Genomic DNA, 16,473 nt, shown 5'->3' with positions numbered 1-16,473 from the left:
CCGATGTTGAAGAAAAAAGTATTTGGGGGAATATAAATGGGAAATGAATACAGGCGAAATTGGAGAATTTAAGAGTATTTTATACGACACAAAGTGTTTTTTACTGTAAGTGGAGAAATATGTACAATGTTTGTTTTATTATTTCAATTCTGAGGAAAAGCTGGATGTTTTTTATAGAACTTTTACACAGGGGGGTTTAAAGGTTTTGGAGGACATGGGACTGGAGATGTCTTTTTAGAAGAAAAAATTAAAAGAGAGAAAAAAAAAGGGAAAAAAGACCTTTAAAAAAAACCCTGATGGAATGTTTATTTCTTTTTTTATGTATTTATTATGATATACTTAACTCTAATGCTGAAAGTCTCTGTGATCCTTGAAGCACATCCAATGATTTTACAATGAATTGTATTGGTTGTATTTTTTCAATAAAAAAAAACACAAAAAAAAGTCTGCACCCGATCTCGTCTGATCTCGGAAGCTAAGCAGGGTCTGGCCTGGTTAGTACTTGGATGGGAGACCGTCTGGGAATACCAGGTGCTGTAAGCTTTTGCATTTTCTTTACTACTTATCTAATACACTGGCCTATAGGGTGTCTTATCTTTAAATAGCCCACTCTTTGTAGCAGTCCCCGTGTATGGCCATACCACCCCTGTCTGCGCCCGATCTCGTCTGGTCTCGGAAGCTAAGCAGGGTCGGGCCTGACTAGTACTTGGATGGGAGACAGTTTGGGAATACCTGGTGCTGTAAGATTTTTTTGTTTTCTTCACTACTTATCTAATAGACCGGCCTATAGGGTGGCTGATCTTTCGCTAGAGGGCTACACAGGAAGTGACTTGGCAGTTTTGTAGTAGGCAGTAGGTGAGAGAGGCTCACCTTGTATTTTTTGTTTTGTTTTATCTGTGAGTAAAGTTTTTTTGCATCTTATTTGTTTTTGTTTGTTAGAGACTTTACACTTCCCAGCAGCAGTTTGCTGTCTGGGGAGTAATTTTTCTTATTTGTTTTTGAAAAATGGATGGATTACAAGGCAAAGAAGTGGGAATGGCAGGAGGAAGATGAGTGCTAACAGACAAAGAAACGGATAAAAGACAACGAGATGGACAAGGACAAATGGATTATAACAAGAGGATTTATTCTAAAGAGGCTATGGTAATTGTTGACATGGCGGATCAGAGAGATGCAAGAGCAGAGGACATCATCAAAGCAGTGAACGAAAGGATTGGAGGAGGAAAAATTCTAGCAGTCAGACCAAGGCAAGGAAAAGAATATGAAATTACATAGATAAACAGGGAGTTTTTTGGTAACAATTGCAAAACATGCAATATGGTTAAGAAGAAATATAGCAAAATATGAAAAAAGAGAAGTTGATGTGTGGATTCTGTTTAAAAATAAAATGCAACTTACTGTGAAGTTGTTATGTGAATATTTTTTAATGAAGGACAAAGAGGATGATTTTATTAAAATGTTTGTAGAAGGAAACACGATGTTAGAGTATAAAATAGATGGTGTAACTTGGATATGGGAGAAATTTGAATGATTGTTATTGTTATTGTGGTTGTCTCTTACCTTTCTCATAGGTTTGGTTCTGTGAAAAATGTGTACAATGTTTTTAATGTAATTTTTTAAAATTTGTTAAATAAAAAAAAAAATTACAAAAAATCTCGTCTGATATCGGAAGCTAAGCAGGGTTGGGCCTGGTTAGTACTTGGATGGGAGACCGCCTGGGAATATCAGGTGCTGTTAGCTTTTGCGTTTTCTTCACTACTTATCTAATACACTGGCCTATAGAGTGGCTGATCTTGAAATAGCCCACTCTTTGTGGCACTCTCCGCTTACGGCCATACCACCCTGTGTGTGTGCCCCTGTGAGAGTAACCAAGTTGGTACGATCCAGGAAGTGAAAGGTGGCAGTAGGGAGAGACAGGCTCTCTCAATTGTTTTATTTTATTTGGTTTCTGATTTGATTTAATTATTTGTTAATAGTATAGTTTATTTTTGTTTAATTCCTGAATAATTCTGGGGCCCTGAGCAGGGTTTATCTGCTTGGGGTCCTGAGTGGATTGGTGCTTTTGGAAAGGCTCAACATGGATGTACGTCAAACAACGGATTTGGATACAAAGGAGGACGAACATACTAACAAAGATCAACAAAAGGACAACGGACAAAGAGGAAGAACAAAAGGATCAGTGGAAACAACTGAAGAAGAAAAGAGGACTGATGAAAGAAAGAACAATGAAATACAAAGAAAATATTCAAAGGAAGCAACAGTGATTGTGAATGTGGCGGAGATCAAAGATGGGAAAGCGGAGGATGTGATAAAAGCAGTGATTAACAAAGTTGGACCGAGTAAGGTGCTGGCAGTGAGACCAAGGATTAACAAGGAATATGAGATTACATTAACTGACGAAGAAGCCTGTGAGGAGTTAATGGATGGACTGATGATCAAGGATGTGATAACAGAGGTGAGAAACTTACAAACAAAAGAATGTGTGGTTTCAATCATGCACTTACCAGTGTACATAACGGATGAGGAGATACGAGACAAGTTGAGAGTGTGGGGTGTAACAACAATATCTGCAGTGAAAAGAAGATATTATCCAGGAACAACAATCACAGATGGAACACGTTTTGTAAGAGCTAAGTTCCCGAAAGAAATTGTTTCACTGCCCTACAGCACAAAATTTGAAACAGCTGAAGGAATGCAGTATTTCAGGATCATACACGATCGTCAGGTGAAAACCTGTCGATTATGTATGAATCCTGGACATATATTAATGGATTGTCCTGATTTTAAATGTCACAAATGCGGAGAAAAAGGTCATTTTATAAGAGATTGTGATGCAGTCTGTTGTCCAGATTGTAAAGAAGTAATGGACAGATGGGGTGTTACAGAGTATTTGTTAAATATAGCTAACAAAATATATATTGTGTGTTTGATTGGTCGGATGTGATGACAGAGGTGAGAAACTTACAAACAAAAGAATGTGTAGTTTCATTCATGCACTTACCAGTGTATATAACGGATGAGGAGATACGAGACAAGTTGAGAGTGTGGGGAGTAACAACAATATCTGCAGTGAAAAGAAGATATTATCCAGGAACAACAATCACAGATGGAACCCGTTTTGGTAGAGTTAAGATCCCGAAAGAAATTGTTTCACTGCCCTACAGCACAAAATTTGAAACAGCTGAAGTAATGCAGTATTTCAAGATCATACACGATCGTCAGGTGAAAACCTATTATCGTCAGGTGAAAACCTATTACCAGGAGGGAGGAGAAAAAGTAGTACATGAGGAGGAAAGGGGTCAAGAAGACAAACAAAATCCAGAGACAAGAGAGGAAGTGGAAAGCACAAGTGGAAAGATTACTGAGGAGGAGCAGATACAAGGAAAAAATGGAGCAGAAAATGCACAGGACAAGGAGGATTCACAGATGCAAATGGGCTCGTGGCAAGAAACAGAAAATAGAATAGAAGAACAACAAGACGTGGAGGAGGAGAAATCGGATAAAACAGAGATAGAAAATAAGGAGAGGGGGAAAAAAGAGTGGGAAAAAGTGACAATGACCAGAAGAAGACCCCTAAAGGTAACCCCAAATCTTGACATGGCAAAAAAAAGACAATTAAGAGAAAAACTGAAAGAAAAAGGGACATATAGAAAAGAATGCAATGAAAACAGTTTTGAGGTTTTAATGGATATGGAAGAAAATATTGAATGAAGTGGATATGTTTTTTATTATTTTTTTCATTTTTGCATTTAATGCTGTTAAAAATAGCAGTATTGAATGTAAGAGGTTTAGTTACAAAAGATAAATTTGAAAAGTTGAAAGAAACATGCAAAAGAGCAAATGTAATATTACTACAGGAAACAAATTGGAGAGAATATTTAATTGATGGCTTTAAGAGGAAATGGAGTGGTGAAATATTTTATAATAATGGGGATGGGAATAAAGGGTGAGGGGTTGCTATTTTAATTAAAAGAGGTGTGGGGGAAAAAATAAAAGTGGTTCATGATGATAAAGAAGGAAAAGGTATAGCAGTGAAGATAGAAGAGGGAGAAGAAAGTATTATTATATACAATATACATGAACCAGTGATTGAAAAAGAGAAAGTGTTATTTTTTAGGAGAATGACATTGTTGCGGAGTGGAAACGTTTTTTAATAATAGGTGATTTTAATATAATTTTTAGTAAGATAGATATTGCTGAAGGGATGATTTTTAAATCTGATGGAGGAAGAAAGGAATTAAGAAATATGATAAATGTGATTTAGTGGATGTATGGAGGGAAAGAAAGAGCGAAGGTAAATATACAGAAAACAGGTTTTATGAGTATTGGGGAAGTTGGAGAGAAAGTGCAACAGTTTTATTCTTTTAAAGAAGAGGAGAATATGAAGATTTTAGGGATATTGATTGGAAAGAATGAAAAAGTAGCGAGAGATTTAATGTGGGAAGAGGTGGTTGGGAAAATGGAAAGGATTTTAAATTATTGGAAACAAAGACAATTAACATTGAAAGGAAAAGTATTGGCTTTTAGTGCATTGATATTGGTAAAAATGTGGTATGTATTAGGGGTGGTACCAATGCCGATTTGGATTGCCAGGAGGGTTAAAAATGCGGTTTTAAATTTTATATGGGATTCTAAACCACCAAAAATAGCATATAATACGATAATCGGAGCAGTAGAAGATGGTGGGTTAGGTTTACAAGATCCTGAGCTAAAGGAAAAAAGTTTTAGAATTAAAACCGTTAAAAAGTTTTTTAATGAAGAGAATGAAGCAGAAATGGAAGACAATGAGTTTTCATTTGAACAAATGTGGGAATATGATAATTGGGGATTATGTATTGTGTATGAAATTAAAACATGAAATGATCAAATGAATATCTGAGTTTTATAAAGAAATTCTGGAAGCATGGAAAGATTTTCTACCAAATGTAGGTTTTAAGCTGGAAAGGAAGGATGATTTTTTAAATCAGCCATTATTTTTAAATGAAAACATTTTGTATAAGGGCAAAGAACTATATTTTAAACTTTGGATACAGGCGGGTTTTAAAAAGTAAGGGATGTTTTATACGAAGTGAAAGAAGGATTTTTGCCTATACAAGCAATAATTGATGGAGTGGAAGAGACAAAAGAAGAATTTAATGTTAAGAGTTTAAAGCAACAGTATGAACAAATGAAAGAGGCTATACCGAAAGAATGGTTAAATAAAATAGAGAGAAATGGAGAAAAGAATCAAAATAAAATGCAGGTATTAATGAAGGGAAATAATAATATGGAAAATTTATGTTGTAAATCTGTAAAAGATTTTTATGTATGTTTGAGAAAGAAAGTTTTTAAAGAACCAATAGTTAATAATTTTTGGAAAAAAAGTTTTATTAATTTAGATGAGAAAATGCTGTTGAAAAACTTATGGAAATGGTACATGGATGTTAAAATGGAAAATCTTGATTTCAGAATAAGACATAATATAATTTTTACTGAAATGAAATTGCATACAATAGGAATAACAGAGAATGCATTATGTAAAGTATGCAATGAAAAGAATGAAGGTATTTTACACATGTTTATATCATGTAAAGAAATCCAAACATTTAAAGCAAAAATGAAAAATGTTATAGATGTTTTTTTGGGGAAAAAAAGAAATGAAATTGAAAATGAACAAGATTGGGATTGTGTTTTTTTATTTGGTGTAAATGAAAAGTGTGAAAATCAAAATATTGTCAATGTTTTCTTAATTGTTGCAAGATATGTTATTTGGGTAAGAAGAAACTTGGTAAGAGAAGGAAAAAAAACTTTAGAATTGTGGACTTACTTTAGAAAGAAGTTGAGCATATATATACAAGCTTTGGAAATATATTGTAAAGAAGAAGGTAAAAGATCTATTTTTGAAAAAATATTCCTTGAAAATAATCCCTATGTAGAAATAACTAAGAATGGATTTGAAGTGAAATTATGAAGATTTGTAATAGAAATAGAAATTGTGAAATTGCTAGATTGTATTTGTTAATGTATTTAAATGTGCTTAAAATGTATAAAATGTATATTGTATGAATTTTAAAAATAATTTATAATAAAAAAATAAAATAAAAAAAAAGTGCGGTATTGTCAATGTTTTCTTAATTGTTGCAAGATATGTTATTTGGGTAAGAAGAAACTTGGTAAGAGAAGGAAAAAAAACTTTAGAATTGTGGACTTATTTTAGAAAGAAGTTGAGCATGTATATACAAGCTTTGGAAATACATTGTAAAGAAGAAAGGTAAAAGATCTATTTTTGAAAAAATATTCCTTGAAAATAATCCCTATGTAGAAATAACTAAGAATGGATTTGAAGTGAAATTATGAAGATTTGTAATAGAAATAGAAATTGTGAAATTGCTAGATTGTATTTGTTAATGTATTTAAATGTGCTTAAAATGTATAAAATGTATATTGTATGAATTTTAAAAATAATTTATAATAAAAAAATAAAATAAAAAAAAAGTGCGGCCGATCTCGGAAGCTAAGCAGGGTCGGGCCTGGTCAGTACTTGGATGGGAGACCGCCTGGGAATACCAGGTGCTGTAAGCTTTAGCATTTTCTTCACTAATTATCTAATAAACTAGCCTATAGAGTGGCTAATCTTTAATCTAATACACTGGCCTATAGAGTGGCTGATCTTTAAATAGCCCACTCTTTGTGGCAGTCCCTGCTTACGGCCATACCACCCTGTCTGCGCACTGAGTTGGTACGTTCCAGGAAGTGTGAGTTGGCAGTTGGGAGAGAAAGGCTCTCCCTTATTTTTTTGTTTTTCTATATTGTATTTTCTTTTGATAATTATTTAAAGTTTATAAGTTTAATTTTTATTTTTTCAAAATGACGGATATTATGGCTACGGAACAAGATCGGACATTAGACCAAGAGAAAATGGATAAAGATAATGCTGAAAGGAACAACGGAAATGACATTGACAAGCACAAAGAAAACAATGAAACATAAGCAATGATTGTCACAAGAAGAAAAAAAGAATGGAATAAATTTAAGGAGTGGAGGAAATGGAGAGCTACAAAAAAGTCAAGGTAAACAAACAATTGATCAGAATGATGGAAGACGAGAATCAAGTCAAAGAAATGAGACATTAAAAAAGATCAAAAGTCAATCAAAATATCAGAGAGAATATAAAAAAGAAACAACTCTAACGTTGAATGTAAATAATCCAGAAGAAATAACTGTGATGATGATAATAAAGGCTGTGGAAGAAAAGACTGCAATTGGAAAACTGTACATATTCTACAAGTCTTTGGACTGGGAAAAAAAAAAAAATTTTGACTATGAACTAACAATGGAAGATGAGACGGACTGTGAAAAGTTATTGGATAGTTTTTTGATCTCACAAAATTGTCCATCAATCAATAATCCATGTACAACGGTGACAGCAGGAATAAAGAGGAGGTAAGCGATGAGGAAGCTGATGAAATAAACTTTGAGCTTGAAAGTAGAACACTGGACAGTATGAATAGAAGTAGTAAAATGAAAAAAGTTACTGTAGAATATGTGCAAGCACAAATCATGAAAAAAAGGACTGCCCTCAATATGTTTGCATGTCTGGAGCAGGGGCACTTTGCGTGGGACTGTCAAGCCCTGCGGTGCCAAAGCTGTGAAAAGACTTGGACGAGGTGCACATGTGAATCTGAAGAGGAGGGTAATGCAGAAATGGAGATGGAGGTGCAGGAGCACATGGAGGAGTCAAGTGACGACAGAAAGGAAGACGAAATACAGGAAGTGAATGGAACAACAGAGGATCTACATAAACAAGAAAAGGAGGTACGTACGGGGAGAGAGGACAATGGAGATAAAGAAACTGAAGTATATACAACAGAGACTGAGACACAGCAAACTACGGACAATAATGGAAAAATCAAAGAGAAGGAATGTGCAACAGCAAGTGAAATAACAGACAGCAGGAATAAAGAGGAGGTAAGCGATGAGGAAGCTGATGAAACAAACTTTGAGTTTGAAAGTAGAACACTGGACAGTATGGTTAGAAGACGTAAAATGAAAAAAGTTGCGCAAATAAACATTGAACAAGTATTAAAGAAACAAAAATTAAGAAGAGAAGCAAAAGCAAGGTTAAAAGATGATAGAATAGATCTAAAACTTTAGATCTCAAGAGAGACCCTACATGGATTATGGGGTTGTTTTGGTTTGTGTTTTTCTTATTTTATTATGAGTAATTTATGTTTGGTCTCGATTAATGTTAGAGGGTTGTCATCTAAATTGAAGTTTGAAAATGTAATTAATTTAACAAAACCCAGTGGTATTTTATGTATACAAGAGACTGGATGGAATGAAACAATAATTGATGATTTTAAAAACTGTTGGGATGGAGAAATATGGTACAGTAATGATTTAAATAAGAAAAAAGGCTTGGCAATACTAATTAGAAGGGGAGTAGTAGAATTAACGAATGTTTTATTTAAAGATAACAATGGAAGAATTTTAACTGTTAAAATTATGGTAAGGGGAGAAGAAGTAACAATATGTAACATACATGCTCCAAATGAAGATATGGAAAGAGTTACTTTTTTTAAAGAGTTGAGTGTTTTAATTAATGGATGGAAGAATTTGTTACAGGAGATTTTAATACTGTTTTAGAAAGAATAGATGTTGAAGATTTTATGGTGTATAGAGCTGATGTTGGAAGAAAAGAATCGAAATGTATGATGATAAACATAAATTTGTAGATGTATGGAGAGATAGAAACCGAGTTAAAAGAGAATATTCAAGAAGACAGTGGGTGAATACAGTTTTAAAACAAAGCAGAATAGATTTCATTTTATGTGAAAGAAGATTTGAGCATTTTATTTCAAAAATTTTCTATAAAATGTATAGCGGGAGTGATCATGATTTTTTATATGTAACGTTGGATTTCAGTGGAGTTGAGAGAGGACCAGGTGTATGGGTGGTTAATACAGAGCTTTTAAAGAACGAATTTTATCAAATGGAAATGGAAAATCTAATTATTAATAGTGTAGATGATGTTTTATATGATGAAGCAATATGTGTGTGGTGGGACAATATAAAATCAGATATCAAAAGATTTTCTATAGAATGTTCTAGGAAAATACAGAAAGCAAAAAGAGCTAAAGAAAGAGAATTAAATAAAGAATGGGAAAATGAAATTAAAAAGATAACTGAAGTAAATACAGATATTAGAAAAATAGTAATATTAGAAGAGAAACTTAAAAAAATGGAAGAGGACAAATGTATTGGTGCTAGAATAAGAAGTAAGATAAGAAATACAGTGGAAGGAGAAAGAAGTACAAAGTTTTTTTATGATGCAGAAAAGACTAGACAAAAAGCTGATTTAATAAAAAATGTTTCAATGGAAGGTAAAAATATAAAAGATAAAAAAGGGATTTTAAAAGCGGTCAAGGATTTTTATGGTGTTTTATTTAAGAAAAAAGGAATTAATGAGGAAGATGAAGAATTTTTGTTAAATCAAATCAAAGTTAAAGTTAAAGAGGATGATAAAAAATTGTGTGATAGTGATATAACAGAAGAGGAGATAAATGAAGCTATAATACAATTAAGTAATGGGAAAAGTCCTGGTTTAGATGGTCTATCATCTGAATTTTATAAGGTTTTTAAAGATGTGTTAATACCTATTTTGAAAGATATTTTCATAGTTATTTTTAAGAATGGACAATTGAGTGAGAGTATGAAGAAAGGCATGATTAAAATAATTTATAAAAAGAAAGGGAATAAAGATGATTTGCAAAATTACAGACCATTAAGTATGCTCAACACAGACTATAAAATACTAGCAAAGATTTTAGCGAATAGACTTAAAAAAGTAGTTCCCCACATCATTACGACTAATCAAGCGTATGGCATATTAGGAAGAGATATAGCGGATACGGTAACAAGCATTAGAGACTTAATTTGGTACATGAAAGAGAAAAAGAGTGATGGTTTTGTATTCAGTATAGATCTAGAAAAGGCATTTGACAGAGTTGAACACAAATATTTATTTGATTTAATCCAACAATTTGGTTTTGGTAATAATTTTATAAAGTGGATGAAATGTTTTTACACAGATATTTTTAGTTGTTTTAAAATAAATGGTTTTTTAACAGACTACATAGGAATATCTAGATCTATAAGACAAGGATGTCCCTTATCAGCCTTATTGTATACGTTAGTTGCTGAACCATTAGGTTTAGCTATAAATGGAGAAAAAGAAATAAAAGGTATTTTAATAGAAGACAATGTAATAGAACAAAAAAATTTTCAGTATGCAGATGATACTACACTGTTTTTAAAAGATTTTAATAGTGTGGAAAAAACTATGGGAATTTTTGATAAATACTGTCGAGGTTCGGGTGCAAAAGTAAATAAGGAAAAAACTGAGTATATTAAGATTGGAAAAGTGGATATTCCACAAAGAGATTGGCGATTCAAAGAACAAAAAAGTAATATAAAAATTTTAGGCATTACGCTTGGATATGATGAAATTAAAACTAGAGAAATAAATTGGGATGAAGTTGTAAACAAAATGGAAAAAAGATTAAATTTTTGGAAACAGAGATTGCTGTTTTTAAAAGGGAAGGTACTTGTTTTAAATTCTCTTTTTTTATCCAAAATGTGGTATGTTTTAAGTGTTGTTAGTTTACCAATGTGGGTATATAAGAGAATAAAAACTATGATTTTAAAGTTTCTTTGGGATGGTAAGCCATCTAAAATAGCATATAATACAATCATTGGAAAGGTGGAAGAGGGAGGATTAGGACTTATAGATCCATGGTTAAGAATGAAAAGCATGAGAATTAAAACACTAAAAAAGTTTTTTAATGAAGACAACATTCCGTGGAAAAGTGTCATGAATTATGTTATTAATAAATGTGGACAAATAGGTGATGATTTCTTATGGATGGCTTTTAAGGATAATATGATAGAAAATATACCAGAGTTTTATAAAGAATTGTTGAGAACCTGGAAAATGTTTTATGATAATGTGTACGTAGAGATTAGAGGGAGAAAACAGTACCTACAGCAACCCCTATTTTTAAATCAAAATAATAAAAGCAAAAAACTCATGTTTTATGAAAACTGGTATGCAGTAGGTTTTAGACAAGTAAAAGATATTTTATATGAAGTGAAACCTGGCTTTTTACCTACGCAAGCAATAATTGATTCACTTGAGGAAAGAGAAGATATAGAAAACAAAGGAAAAATTGAAGAACAATATACAAAATTAAAATTAGCATTGCCAGAACGTTGGATTACAATTATCGAAGATAGGGGCACTTCATTTCCGGCGATATCGTCGCCTTGATTGCACAGATACTATTTAAACTGAACTGAGCTGAATGAAGACATCACTGATTCAATGATGAACTGTCTTTAACTGGAAAATTAGTGTTTACTATTGTCATTTTGCATTATTGACACACTATTTTCCTAATTAATGCTGTTCAGTTGCTTTGACACAATCTGTATTGTTAAAAGCGCTATTTAAATAAAGGTGACTTGACTTGACTTGACTAGAATAGATTTCATTTTATGTGACAGAAGATTTGAGCATTTTAATTTCAAACATTTTCTAAAAAAAGAGTGATCATGATTTTTTATATGTAACAATGGATTTCAGAGGAGTTGAGAGAGGACCAGGTGTATGGGTGGTTTATACAGAGCTTTTAAAGAACGAATTTTATCAAATGGAAATGGAAACAAAAAAAAATGGAAGAGGACAAATGTATTGGTGCTAGAATAAGTAGTAAGATAAGAAATACAATGGAAGGAGAAAGAAGTACAAAGTTTTCCTATGATGCAGAAAAGACTAGACAAAAAGCTGATTTAATAAAGAATGTTTCAATGGAAGGTAAAAATATAAAAGCTAAAAAAGTGATTTTAAAAGCGGTCAAGGATTTTTATGGTGTTTTATTTAAGAAAAAAGGAGTTAATGAGGAAGATGAAGAATTTTTGTTAAATCAAATCAAAGTTAAAGTAAAAGAGGATGATAAAAAATTGTGTGATAGTGATATAACAGAAGATGAGATAAATGAAGCTATAATACAATTAAGTAATGGGAAAAGTCCTGGTTTAGATGGTTTATCATCTGAATTTTATAAGGTTTTTAAAGATGTGTTAATACCTATTTTGGGACAAATAGGTGATGATTTTTTATGGATGGCTTTTAAGGATAATAAGATATACCAGAAAATATACCAGAGTTTTATAAAGAATTGTTGAGAACCTGTAAAATGTTTTATGATAATGTGTACGTAGAGATTAAAGGGAGAAAACAGTACCTACAGCAACCCCTATTTTTAAATCAAAATAATAAAAGCAAAAAACTAATGTTTTATGAAAACTGGTACGCAGTAGGTTTTAGACAAGTAAAAGACATTTTATATGACGTGAAACCTGACTTTTTACCTACCCAAGCAATAATTGATTCACTGTAGGAAAGAGAAGATATAGAAAATAAAGGAAAAATTGAAGAACAATATACAAAATTAAAATAAGCATTGCCAGAACGTTAGATTAATATAGAAAACAAAGGAAAAATTGAAGAACAATATACAAAATTAAAATTAGCATTGCCAGAACGTTGGATTACAATTATCGAAGATAATGAAAAAGAAATTGAGAATGAAAAACCAAAGGTTTTTTTAAAAGCAGGGGGATGATAAGATTGTTTTTAATGATTGTGTCATTAAGATGTTTTATACCGGTTTAGGTAAGATGGTTTTCGTAAATCCTAAAGCAATAGAATATTGGGAAAGGTTATTTGACAATTTTGATGCTTCGAATATATGGAAAAATGTAAGATTGAATTTTATAAGTCCGGTTTTGGAAAATTTAGATTTTTTTAAGAAGACACAATTGTGTGATGACAGAAATTATTTTAAGTCAAATTGGGTTAGCGCAAGATGAAATGTGCAAAGTGCGTTTGGAGAAAAAGGAAGGTGTATTACGTTTATTTTTAAATTGCAGAAATTTAAGTGATTTTATAAAAATGTTAAAAAAGATGGTATGTGATTTTCTGTATAATGACAAGATTACTTTGGAAGAATGGGATACATTGCTTTTATTTGGTTTTAATGGAAAGACAAAAAAATAAGTATGCTCTTAATTTTATGTTAACACTGCAAGATTTGCAATATGGAGAAGGAGAAAAATAATGAAACAAAAGAAAAAAGAAATAGCAGTAACTTTATTATATAAACAGATCTTGATGGATGAAATACAAGTTTTATATGACTATTGTAAAATGCTTGAGAATATGGAAATGTTTGAAAAATGTATTACAAAAAATAATCCTTATATTGTAAAAACTTGGACTGGTTTTGAAGTTTTGTTACCAGAAGATGTTTAAATATTTGTGATGATGTATTTTTAATACATTTATTTTGTGATGTTTAATAAATAATAATTTTAAAAAAAATCTCGTCTGATCTCGGAAGCTAAGCAGGGTCGGGCCTGGTTAGTACTTGGATGGGAGGCTGCCTGGGAATAACAGGTGCTGTAAGTTTTTGCGTTTTCTTCACTACTTATCTAATACACTGGCTTTTAGGGTGGATGATCTTTAAATAGCCCACTCATTGTGAAAGTCCCCGCTTACGGCCATACCACCCTGAGGGCGCTAGAGAGCTACATGAAGTGAGTTGGCAGTAGTAGGAAGAGAGAGGCTCTTCCATTTTTTTTTTGTTTTGTTTTTTAACTTTGAATTACTTTAGAAATTGTTGAACAGTATTAGTTTTTAGTTTACAGATTATTTTACTGTAACGGTTTTGGTACTTTAAAGGGGTCATATGATGCGATTTCAAATTTTCCAAGGAGGGGGCTTTGTAGAAAACGAAGCGTTTGAGAGAGGCGGGGCATAGAGGACCTACAATAATGTACAGTATTTGAAAAATAATGTGTTTTTTGAACATTAAAGCATGTCAACATATTCTGTTACACCAAATACACAAAATAATGATCTTTAAAAAAGCATCATATGACCCCTTTAACATGACGAATTTAATGGTACAAAGGCACGGACAAGCTAAACGGAATGAGATGGAGGATGATGAAGTTGATGAAAGGACTACAACAATGCCTGAAAAGAATACAAATGAGGATCTTGGAGAAACATCATGGGCAACTGTAGTTTCAAGAGGAAAGCAACTAAAGAACAACAACAAGCAAGAAAAAAAATGAGAGATCTGCAAACAACGAAAGATACAGAAAGTGTAAAAGGAAATGATGAAAGTAGATCTACGTTTTCACAACAACAAGAAATGATAAACAGACTTAAAAAACAAACAATATATCAAAGAGAATATAAGAAAGAAGGGACATTGACCTTAAATGTGAAACATTGAAAATACAACGATAATAATGATAATCAAAGCAGTAGAAGATAAATCTGGAATCGGAAAACTCATTGGACTTCGGAGAAAAGCAAATAATGATTTTGAAAGGACTATGCAGAATGAGATGGATTGTGAGGATTTGTTGGATGGAATCATGATTAATGGACAAAAATGTGAAATTAGAAAGTTGTGTGCAACAGAAAAAATTGTGTCTTTTTTGAATTTGCCGAGTTACATTAAAGATGAAGACATTACTCAAAAACTGGTTGATTGGGGTGTAATTCCTATCCTCCCTGTAAGAAGGAGATATTATTACGGCCATACCAACCTGTCTGCGCTCGATCTTGTCTGATCTCGGAAGCTAAGCATGGTCGGGCCTGGTTAGTACTTGGATGGGAGACCGCCTGGGAATACCAGGTGCTGTAAGCTTTAGCGTTTTCTTCACTAAGCAGGGTCGGGCCTGGTTAGTACTTGGATGGGAGACCGCCTGGGAATACCAGGTGCTGTAAGCTTTAGCGTTTTCTTCACTAAGCAGGGTCGGGCCTGGTTAGTACTTGGATGGGAGACCGCCTGGGAATTCCAGGTGCTGTAAGCTTTAGCGTTTTCTTCACTACTTATCTAATACACTGGCCTATAGAGTGGCTGATCTTTAAATAGCCCACTCTTTGTGGCAGTCCCCGCTTACGGCCATACCACTCTGAGGGCGCTAGAGAGCTACAGGAAGTGAGTTGGCAGTAGTAGGAAGAGAGAGGCTCTTCCAATTTTTGTTTTGTTTTGTTTTGATTTTGAATTACTTTAGAAAGTGTTGAAAAGTTTTAGTTTTTAGTTTAGTTTACAGATTAGTTTACTGAAACCCCAAACAGTGTCTACTGTTTGGGGTTTGGGGTTTTGGTATTTTAAAAATGACGGATGTAATGGTACAAGGACACGGACAAGCTAAATGGAATGAGATGGATGATGATGAAGTTCATGAAAGGACTACAACAATGACTGAAAAGAATACAAATGAGGATATTGGAGAAACATCATGGGCAACTGTAGTTTCAAGAGGAAAGCAAGTAAAGAATACCAACAAGCAAGACAAAATGAGAGATCTGCAAACAACGAAAGGTACAGAAAGTGTAAAAGGAAATGATGAAAGTAGATCTACGTTTTCACAACAACAAGAGATGATAAACAGACTGAAAAAACAAACAAGATATCAAAGGGAATATAAGAAAGAAGCGACATTGACCTTAAATGTGAAAGACATTGAAAATACAACAATAATAATGATAATCAAAGCAGTAGAAGATAAATCTGGAATCGGAAAACTCATTGGACTTCGGAGAAAAGCAAATAATGAATTTGAAATGACTATGCAGAATGAGATGGATTGTGAGGATTTGTTGGATGGAATCATGATTAATGGACAAAAATGTGAAATTAGAAAGTTGTGTGCAACAGAAAAAATTGAGTCTTTTTTGAATTTGCCGAGTTACATTAAAGATGAAGACATTATTCAAAAACTGGTTGATTGGGGTGTAACTCCTATCCTCCCTGTAAGAAGGAGATATTATCCTGGGACAACAGTGGCAGATGGAACACGGTTCTTGAGGGTAAAGTTTTCACCAGAGGTGACATCTTTACCATACAACACAAAATTCATGACTGAGGAAGGAGCACAATTCTTTAGAGTGATACATGATAATCAAGTAAAGACATGCAGAATCTGTTCAAGTACAGAGCATGAGAAGAAGGATTGCCCTCTTTTTACATGCAGAGATTGTCTTGTGCAGGGGCATTATGCGCGGGACTGCAAAGAACTGCGGTGCCAAGGCTGCAATAAGACCATGCAGGGCATACGCAGCAGCAGCAGGTCGGGCTGTCGCTTCATTGCACACGATGGTGATGCTCCAAGCATATCAGGCTGACCTGCTGAAAGACCTGGATAAAGGCGAGGGCCTTTCTCCTGATGAGGTAGCTGAGTGCGCCGCACCACGGATCTCGCTCTCCGTGCTACGAAGCAGGCCGCCTCTGCTAATGGCAGGTCCATGACGGCTATGGTAGTGACGGAGGAACATCTGTGGGTGAACCTAGCAGATATCGGGAAAAAGAGAGGGGCTTTCTTCTCGATGCGCCGGTTTCGCCTTCCGTA

The 16,473-nt window shown here is 33.4% G+C and overlaps 1 protein-coding gene across 1 annotated transcript in view; it reads left to right on the top strand.

Annotated features, from left to right (window-relative positions):
- The first annotated feature begins 1,863 nt into the window (after positions 1–1,863).
- LOC107706004 (uncharacterized) overlaps positions 1,864–16,473 on the top strand; it is a 29,084-nt gene continuing 14,474 nt past the window's right edge. The window contains exon 1 of the mRNA XM_016509563.1: positions 1,864–2,874. Coding sequence (XP_016365049.1) covers positions 2,078–2,874 — 797 coding nt within the window. The 5' untranslated portion in view covers positions 1,864–2,077. The remainder of the gene's footprint in view (positions 2,875–16,473) is intronic.

The sequence above is a fragment of the Sinocyclocheilus rhinocerous genome, unplaced genomic scaffold, assembly GCF_001515625.1.
Source record: "Sinocyclocheilus rhinocerous isolate Xijiao unplaced genomic scaffold, SAMN03320098_v1.1 scaffold325, whole genome shotgun sequence".
In the NCBI taxonomy this organism is placed as follows: domain Eukaryota; kingdom Metazoa; phylum Chordata; class Actinopteri; order Cypriniformes; family Cyprinidae; genus Sinocyclocheilus; species Sinocyclocheilus rhinocerous.
The sequence above is the reverse complement of the archived record's forward strand: the minus strand, read 5'-3'. Positions and strand labels throughout refer to the sequence as shown.